The sequence below is a fragment of the Cibotium barometz genome, chromosome 49 (assembly GCF_041138505.1).
Source record: "Cibotium barometz isolate CiBa-2024 chromosome 49, ASM4113850v1, whole genome shotgun sequence".
Taxonomy (NCBI): domain Eukaryota; kingdom Viridiplantae; phylum Streptophyta; class Polypodiopsida; order Cyatheales; family Cibotiaceae; genus Cibotium; species Cibotium barometz.
Window position 1 is genome coordinate 38,251,426 of NC_141094.1, and position 9,941 is coordinate 38,261,366.

Below are 9,941 nucleotides of genomic sequence, written 5' to 3' on the forward strand. Positions count from 1 at the left end.
TCCTTTATGCATACTTCTATGCATGAAAATTAAAAATGATAAAAGTAACACTTTTGATATAAAAATTTTCCTTTATGCATCCTTCTATGCATGAAAATTAAAAATGATAAAAATAACACTTTTAATATAAAAAAAATTATCCTTTATGCATACTTCTATGCATGAAAATTAAAAATGATAAAAGTAACACTTTTGATATAAAAAAATTATCCTTTATGCATGATATTAAAATTCAATTTCTCCATGATTATAATGAAATTCTTTCAATTAATCTAGGATGATAATTCCTAGAATATGGTAGGAAGTCCTCTTTTTATGCTTTGAATGAAATTATTTTATGCATAATTTTTATAAAAATTTTGCCATAGCTCCGCTGCTATGACTGATAAATCTCAAATTTTTCTAAGGGATAAAGCTTATCATTAAGGAAATAATTAAAATGATCTCTAATTGGATCATTAATCTATAGTGGATTGAATCATCAATATGCATAAACTAAAATCATAGAAAAAAGCCATTAAATTGGCCTCAAGCATAGCTTAATCTTGGGTTAAGGAAAAGCTTTATGAAAAGCTTGATTTGGATTGAGAACGGGTCATGAGTATGACCATTTCTTGAGTGAGAGAGAGAATTTACATAAAAATCATTAGAATTTAAACATAAATTGAAATTAACTTCAATAGCATTTATTAACTTATGTAACTCTTCACTACTATTCAAACTTCAATAGTATTTAAAAAAAAAAACCATATCAATTAAACTTCTCAAGCTTGAGAGGGGTTGAGAAGAGAGAAACATTGAGAAATTATAGAAAAGATCAATATTCACTAATTACCTTACAAATTGCTTGATTCTTTGTTCACGGTAGAGGCCCCCAACCAATCAATTGGTTAAGTATGTTGATGGAGCCACTAATGGGAATTGAAGAAAAAGGGAAGCTCCAAAAACTAGTGAATTATTAAATGAATTCACAGTTTCTGGCTTAGGTGGAGTAGAGTAACGATGCATAAACACTATCTATTTTTCAACAAGGGGGAGGCTTCTATTTATAGGAAAAATTGAGCTCCTAACCAAACAAACTGATTCTAGAATTTTCTAAATCAGTTTGGTCAATATTTGACCATTTTTAGGTCAGTTAAGCTAACTTTTTGGAACTAGACTTGAATGAGGAGAGAGGAGAGATGAAATATCTCAATTTTTATGAGTTTAAAACTCATTCAAGCATGTGAAATATGCACCTCCTTTAAAGAACTCCCCTTCCTTACATATGTGTCATAATGGAATCATTTTAATATTGCTCATAGTTTTTTACTAATAAACCTTGTACATTTTCAACTCTTCATCTTATGTGAAATATGCACCTCCTTTAAAGAATTCCCCTTCCTTACATATGTGTCATAATGGAATTATTTTAATATTGCTCATAGTTTTTTACTAATAAACCTTGTACATTTTCAACTCTTCATCTTATGTGAAATATGCACCTCCTTTAAAGAATTCCCCTTCCTTACATATGTGTCATAATGGAATTATTTTAATATTGCTCATAGTTTTTTACTAATAAACCTTGTACATTTTCAACTCTTCATCTTATGTGAGCATTTACTCATTTTTGGATACCCAAAATATCTCATATTTTTAATATTGCTCATAGTTTTTTACTAATAAACCTTGTACATTTTCAACTCTTCACCTTATGTGAGCATTTACTCATTTTTGGGTATCTTCTTTTTACAAATTGGATTTATCTCCTCCCTACACATGGATTGATGCTATTGGCCCATAGGAACCTTAATTGGACCATAGTCTAAAGATTTCTGAAAATCTAGACCCTTAGACTAAGGTTCTTTATACCTATTCCAATTAATTCCAATTGCACATTGGAAAATTCTTTTTGAATTTCTGTTTTAGGGGAACTCATCTAAATTATAAGAGATATTTTTCTATCCAAAAATATTCAAAATCTGAATATTCTCTCTCTAAAATAATTTTTCTCTCTCTAGGCTAAAATAGTTAGCAACAAGGTCTTTATATTTCTGAAGAGGGTTGATTACAGGGGAAGATACTAGACATCAAAAAGGGGTTGGGGGAGGAATCTTACATTCTACCCCACTTAAAAAACGCGAGATGTCCTCATCTCGCAACTTGTGATAATTTCGTAAGATTCACGAATATGAGACTTAGAGAAAAATTTTAATCAAGATTAACCACCAAGAAACGTCTTAAAGAGAGCAAGATTCAAAATAAGAACAAGATTTAAACTTTATTCATTCTCGGAACTTATACAGTAAAGATAGAAGAACTCTTTACACTTCCATAAGCCCGTCCATCATATGATCACAAAAGCAGTCCTCACAAGCTGCACAAGTATAAGGTAACTCATCTATGGGAATGATTCTGTGGGTTATTGCTGCGCCTATCTCAGTGGTATGAGGTGTTCTAACAAAAGGACCTCTGAGAGGCAAGCCAAAAACGGGGTAAAGGCATATCTTCTCATGAGGAAGAAAACACGCCAGTAAGAAGACCCGCTCAGAAAACCCAGGATGCCTTGATCTCATGACGCAGTAGTATCGGGGACCCAAACCCAAAGCTTCAATAACCATGGCCAAGCGGACATTGTTACGAAAGTGCTGCTGACCCCAGGGTGTTACCCTAGTTATGTCTTGATAGGTCCGCCATTTTGTCTGCGCTACAGAAGTTCCCAAGTGAGGGAAAAGTGAGCGCTCATACTGCTCTATAAAATCTTTCTTCACAGACTCCCTTGCGTCTTGAAGGTGCGAAATCATTAGGGATAAAACTAGTTCTTGTTGCCAAGCCATGAAGGAGATTAAGAAAGAAAGGAGATCGATGGAAGTAAGATTACTGTGAGCGACAAGTAAAAGTTACGACTTATATAAAGGAAGGAGCTAGCGTAACTTAGAAGCCAACGGTAACTTGCCCACTGAAGTTTTACCGTCTTTCCATGATTTGGGTTTGACACATTTTTCTATAGAAGGCATTAAGAATTTTGAGATGAAGAGATAAAAGAAGCTTGTAGGCTAAGTCACCTACTTTCATTGAATTCAGATATAAGGCTCACAATATCTGGGGGATAACTTCATATACTCCCCAAGAGATAAAGAACTTCTTTTGGGCCGTACTCGAATGAAGACCAAAACCTTGATATCCAAAACATCGATTCTCACTTCTGAACTCATTGTTCTGAATCCTTAAAACAGGTGGGACTCTTGAGAAGTATTCTAGGAAAAGGGTCTTCCTTTGTTAAACAGAACTTTCTTTTATTTTAGAGAGGGAATAATTATAAGATCAGAAAGGGAGATTCTTACTCCTGTATACTTCGAAGGCTGGGGAGGAATCTTACACCTTGGGAGCCAAATGATGGAATTACCATCATGGAAGCCTTGGGCTTCTAAGAGACATTTGGGCACCCAACGTTACCGAGTGATGAAGGTCCGTGGGTTGGCGAGGCTTCCGGCTTTTTTGTCGATGAGGCTTTGAGCTAAGAGGTGGTGGTCGACACAGAGGAGAGGATTTTGATTGTGGCTTGGGGAGCCACATGTGTGTATTGCCTTCATGAAAGCCTCGTGTTTTGAGCGCATTGGTAGGCCCCTAGCGTTGTTAGCTTCGCTGTGCTTGGGGTTGCTGAACTCGTGGTTGTGGGACCTTTTTGTCGTGGCTTCTTGGGGAGTTTTGGTGGATGAGCATAAGCAGCATGCTTAGGTAGCCAGAGGCGAGTGTTGCCTTCATAATGGCCTTTAAGTTGGGCTCGTACACAGGTGGTTGGGGAGGACTAGCCAATGTTGAAGCTTTGTCTTAGGGTTGGTGTTTGTTAACTTAGTTAGCTTTTACGCTTGGGTTTTAGAGATGGCCGTTTGGGGATCCATAGTTATGTGTAGCCATCGTAGAATCCATGAGCGGTAACAAGATTCTTGGGCACCCACCATTGATAAAGATACGAGGTTGGGGTGCTTGCAGTGTGGGTGGTCGAGGATGTAGAGTTGAGGGGCAATGTTAACAATGAGGCTTGTTTGTCATTCATTGGTGGACGGTGTCGACCGTGTGGTTGATCGACCAGTTTTGGTGAGTCATGGGGTGTGGAAACAAGGGAGACTATTGGGGATGAGGATGGTCGATCCATGGCCACCTCGACCACCCCAAATCACCTTAGGTTGCACTCTCGCCAGCTACAATGCACTCGACATCGGCAAAAAAGGGCGGGTTGGTAAGAAAGAGGGTGAAAAGACTAGGGTTTGAAGGGGAGAAGAGCTCGAGCTAAGGAGGGGGGGATATAGGACATGCAATGAGCTAAGGGACATAAAAACAATGGGCTAACAACAATGAAATAGGTAGGGGGAGACAAGGCACTCTAGGGGATATAAAAAGTAAAGCATCAACATTCATTGCTCAAGACATTAAGTGGTGGAGGCCAGTACAAGTTCTACACCCGCACGTGCACAGACTGCCCCTTTGTACACCCTGGCATGTAGCTAAAGAGGAGGAGACAGATAATTTTAGAGGAGATGCTAGGGAAAGTGACACGTGGAAGGGGGAAAATAGAATAGATAGAAGAAGATGTTACCCACCCCCTCTCTGTCTAAGGGTCTTTTTCTCTTATAATATGGTAGGGTTTGCTTAATGTGAAACAGTTCTACGCTAAGGGCTGAAAGAGTCGAAAGAGTTCGCCTGAGAGAGAGAGAACTAAGGGCAATGGATCTCTCCGCTAACTCTAGGGCTTCAAGATGGAGTGATGCCCCGCCAGGTCAAGCTTCCGTTGCCTCGCAGGACGGAAACCCTAACAGCACAGAGAAAAGGCCCGCCTCTGCAGCGCTGGAACCCCCCTCCAAGAAAGCAAGGGTCGATTTGGGGCAAATTCAGGGAGACGGTTCTATTTCTGGCTATGGAGACGGCTCTGTTGCTGGCTACGGAGACGGTTCTGGCTATGGCGAGGCCCCCCCAGGGCTTAGCCAGAGTCGATCCACATCAGGAGGGCATGACCTAAGCTATGGTGGAGCGTATGGTGCTGTGCAGCAGAACTTTAGCTATGGCAACAACATGCTAGGGGGGGCTCAGAGCTATGGCAGTTTTGCGCCCGGGTCTGCTAAAGGTTCGGGTACAGGCGCCTTGTTCTACAAGACGAAGCTTTGTACGAATTTCAAGCTCGGCTCCTGCACTTTCAACGAGCGGTGCAATTTTGCCCATGGTTTGGAGGATCTCAGAAAACCCCCGCCTGGATGGGAGGAGATGGTGAAGCATGGCGGAGGCACATTCAACATGGGGGGTGCAGGAAGAAGTGCTGAACCACAGAGAAGAAGTAACAAGCCTTGCCGGTACTATGTCGACGGGAACTGTCCTTATGGAGATCGGTGCACTTTCTCCCATGGTAATGAGGATGTTCAAAAAGGGGCAGCGCCTGTAACGGAGCCCTCATCTGGCACCATTGTCACTAATGCCCCTGCAAGGTCGAGCTACAAGACTCGCATTTGCACCAGATGGGAGAAAGGAGAGCCCTGCAACTATGGAGATAAATGCCACTTTGCACATGGCCAAGCAGGTACTGTCTTACTGTTTGATGGGTATCTCTTTGTCTAAAGTTTTCATGCTATCCCTTTTTATGGCTCTAAGGCCATATGGTGTTAGGACATGGCCCTTGTGCTGGATTGAGAAGAAGGTTGAGGGAATGTGTATGGTTAGATCGTAAGATGCACTACAAAGATGTGTACTTTTCTTAGGATCGACAAGGTCAAGGATTGCACATGGGTAGATTGTTGGATGCAGCCCTAAGGATGGTATACCACCTCGAGGCACTTGCCTATGAGAGTGTACAGTACAAAGTTTAGATTCAGGCCTGTTAATTTTTATAAATATGACTTTATTTTAATTACATATATAAACTAGGGACAACCGTTGTATTTACAAATTGTGTGATCAAGGCACGTTTGCCACCCTTTTTGAGGCGGGTGTCACCCAAGAGATGCATGAGTGGGCCAAGAGGCATAATAGGGTTGTCCCTCTAGAGGGAAAGTGTGGCTGCATTGGCGTATTTGTCTGACAGGTGAGAAGGTTTCCACTCATGTTTGGGCCTGCCAGGGCAACAGTTGGGTGCTTTGGTAAACTTTTGGTTGATTGTTGTATGGAACCAGCTCTTTTCTTGAGTTCTTCTTGCAGCTGAGTCATGCCTTTAGGTTTGGGTGTGTTTTTAGTGAAGTGTGCTTCTTTTGTTGATCCAAAGTATCTTTTTGGCAGAGCTCCGAGCATTCTCTGGAGGTCCTAATTACAACACCACCATGGCAGCTCCAACAGTATATTCTGATCCAAGCATGATGAATCCACCTCCTTTGGCTGCTTCTTATGGGGCAGCAGTAAACTATGCGAGCACAGGTGGCCCTCTTCCTGTTGCTTCTGCAAGCTTGAATCTGTATTCAATGGCAGGAGCAAATATGAACTCTTATGGAACTGCTCAAGATGGTGCCAATGGGTATCCTTCGAACTACAATTATTGGAATCCAGAGAATAAATGGGATGGGACAAATCCTGCTGCCCCCATACCTACTCAGGGCTATGTGCAGGCTAACCAGACAGCCCCTTGGATGGCCAATTATTCAGTTGATAGTGGTTATGCCAAGAATGACCCCAGTGCAGTCCATTATGCACAAGAGCAGTCTCTGCAGCAGCAAAGTGTTCCCTACTATGGTAGTGCTCCCAGTTATCAAGATGCAAATCAGAATTTGAATCCACACTATGTGCAGGATGGCAGCCAGAGTAACTACCAGGGTGAAGCCAAGAATGGGGATGGGGTTGCCTACTACAGTGCTAGCTACCCCAACCAGCAGGCAGGCAGTTATAACACAGCATAGATATGGGGGTGGAAAGGTGTGATTGTGATGCGAAGGCAAGGTGGGTTGAGAGCTCTGTGCCCTCCCCTTCCTTCTCTCTATCCTTCTTCTTTTATTTTCTTTCATCATTTCCTTTTCTTTCTTGCTCTCTTGGCATTTACGTGGTCCTCAATGAAGCATATCTTTTTTTCCCCTAATTGGGTTGGGTATGGTCAGAGGAGAGCAATCAGCAGCTGAAGCATCCAACATTGGAAACATGCTCAATCAATATGGGATAAGTTTGACCAGGTTACCTTGAAAGGTGGCAGAGAGTTTTCCAATTCTTGACAAGCTCGCAGAGGTAAAGAGTTTTTTTTGGGTCGAAAATTAATATTTCCATCTTGGGCGAACAGCAGGGAGAGTGCATAAGGACCTATTCAATCTATCAGCTCTCACAGGCTGGGCTCAGAGCTGCCAAACCTGTTGGGATAAGGTGTGCATGATCGATGACAGGTGAGTTCTATTCCTTTGTTTGGAGGAGCACGAGTGACATAATTAATTAATGTTGTCTTTAACTCAGCAAAATTATTCCGATATAACTGTTGAATGCCGTGGCAGTGGGCCATAGCTCTCTTGTTAACTATGTGAGGGTCCTTTCTTACAATCTTAGGCTAAAAATTGACTCAAACAATGGATTTGGTAGGCTACTCCACTGACCACTCTGTCCAACTTGAGCAGATGTGTACTTTCTGTGTCTTTTTGGGAGGGAGGCTCTGAGCAGCAGTACCTATCTTGAGCTCTGAGCTATCAAGGTTGAAGCCTGAAGAAACTGATTGTTTTACCTCCTGTATGCACGTGTGTTTTACCTTCTGAATGCATGAGTGTATGTAGAATGCATGTGCATTTTACCATCTGATTGCACGCATCTGTGGACTGCAGGTGCGTGTCTGTGGTTGTACAAGTTTTTATGTACTTATCCGTGGTGACCAGTGTTGATGTATAGCCTCTTCAGGTCATTCTACTAGTTTTTCTTTGTTTTTACTTTTTTTTTTCCCTGCACAACAATCATGAGCTGCATTGTTGCTAGGTAAGTTGTCTTGGAGCTCCCCAGTCCCAAGGGCGAAGGGCCAAGAAGAGTAGTAGAGAACAAGTGAGGTGCCATGAGAGGGAAGGATGACTGCCTTTTTGTTTTTATTCTGTTTTTTAAAATGCTAAGCACGAGTCAACTTCTTTAGTAAGGGAATGTAAGTGTTTGGGTGAGCTTCTTGTCGTTTGATAATCATCGCCTGCATGATGTCAAGCTCTAATTGACTTGCTATTTGGATGGCAATGCACATTAGTATCTGGACTTTTAATGGCTTCGTTATTCCCTTGTTTTGGATGGCAATTCCCATGGGAAGGATTTAGTGCATAACAGAGTAAGCAAAGTCTGAGACCTAGGACAGGTATAGTGGGTGTTATGCTTCTGCAAGATTCGTAGTCTGGCCGACTGTCATGATGATAGTACATTAAAGCTAAAGAAACATGCTTATTTTTGCATGATATGTGGTTAAATAGCATTTATCCCAGCTACTAATAAAAAGGCTAAAGTTATGGATGGGAACTGTTGTAGCAACCTGAGATATGGAAAATAGTTCCCAAAACCATGCTGTAGGAATGTGCTCATAGCAAGTGATTAAATTTGCATCAGTTTCACTCTGCTCCATGGCTGTAGGAAAGCATGGGAGGCAAATTTGTGTCAGTTTCACTTGTCTCCATGGCTGTAGGTATGGGAATGTGCTCGTAGGAAAGCATGGGAATTGGCAAATTTGTGTCAGTTTCACTTGTCTCCATGGTTGTAGGTATGGGAATGTGCTCTTAAACCTCTTTAGCCATAAGATACTTTTGCTACCATTCAAAACCCCCACCACCATCGAGTGCTGTAATCTCTCTGACTCTAAATTTTGTGATTTGTAAATTCCCTCATGCCTTTTATGGGCTGGAAAAGGGGTGGGAAGGCTTGTAAATTTCAATATTTATGGAGGCCAATTTTGTGTATGCATCAGTGCCTAAATTAGCTAGAATAGGAAACAGAAGTTTGATGGTTCAAGTGCTAGCAAACACACAATGACAACTTGCCCATGGTTAGCTGTAAAGTGTGTAATTTTTTACATATTTCAAGTCTGCACTTCAAGACATAGTTAAAGGCTGTTTGATGTGATTGTGAAATTGTGTTAAATAGGGAAAATGGTTTTGCTATTAATGGGGAAAATGATTTTGGCCAGCCCCATGCGAGGCTATAGTGTGCAATTTTTGCTCTGCTATATGGGAGGCTTTAGTGTTTGTTCAATTTTGATGAAGTCAAAGTTCCATTAAGTGACAAAGATGTAAAAGGTCTTTGCAGGATTTGTAGAGCCATTCTTCAATTTTAGTGTGCACTGGATTTCGACATGGCCTCTCTAGAGTCTGCTTTTTCTTGAGAGAGAAATTTGCATCTTTCATGTTGAGTTTTACTGGGCTTTTACATGAGCGCGCGAGTCTCACCTCTCTCTCCACAGCCCAATTTCCAATCTCATGGGTTGTGTGTAGTACTCTTGCTGTTATAGACCCTTTGGGTCTTATGCTCTCTCTCTCTCTCTCTCTCTCTCTCTCTCTCTCTGTCTCCCGCTCCCCCCCCCTCCTTGTCACAGGTTGTAGTGTTCACGCTTGGAGAACCAAGACTTGCATGAGCATCTCGATGTCTCAAAGATAGGGCAACATTGAGAGGAGAACTTGCTTCTCTCTAGATTTCGCTAGCGTTCTCCATACTCAAAGCTGCCAACCATTCCAAGTTTCTTTCATGTAGCAGCATGGTGGGTTTCAGCCTTTGGTTATATCTTTGAAAAGATGGATTTGCTAGGTTATATCTTGAAAAGATGGATTTGTAGGTAAATGATGCTGTGTATGTTAATGATAACTTTTCTCAATTTTCATTCACGAGGGTTTTGAATATGCTAAGAGTTCAACCCTTTTTGTAAGTTTCATGGCGACATCATAGGGGTGGCTATCACAACTCAAAACGTGAAACGACAAGAATATTGCTAAATTTTTTAATCACTGCTGTCAACTTGTAGGTATAACTGTGTCTTCCCAGCTCTTTGAAGGACTAGA

The 9,941-nt window shown here is 41.3% G+C and overlaps 1 protein-coding gene across 3 annotated transcripts; it reads left to right on the forward strand.

Moving 5' to 3' along the window:
* Positions 1-4,591: 4,591 nt before the first annotated feature.
* Positions 4,592-8,849, forward strand: LOC147610550 (uncharacterized). Of its 3 annotated transcripts, none has more exons than XM_086786641.1 (3): positions 4,592-5,551; positions 6,244-6,894; positions 7,050-8,849. In XM_086786641.1, the coding sequence occupies exons 1-2, from the start codon at positions 4,708-4,710 to the stop codon at positions 6,852-6,854; spliced, it is 1,455 nt and encodes a 484-aa protein (XP_086642767.1). In that variant the 5' UTR covers positions 4,592-4,707; the 3' UTR covers positions 6,855-6,894; positions 7,050-8,849. The 3 variants fall into 3 exon arrangements, 2 of the variants coding, with proteins under 2 accessions (XP_086642767.1, XP_086642766.1); XR_015264108.1 differs by having other exon boundaries at positions 4,597-5,551; positions 6,244-8,578; positions 8,654-8,849; XM_086786640.1 differs by having other exon boundaries at positions 4,597-5,551; positions 6,244-8,849.
* Positions 8,850-9,941: the final 1,092 nt, after the last annotated feature.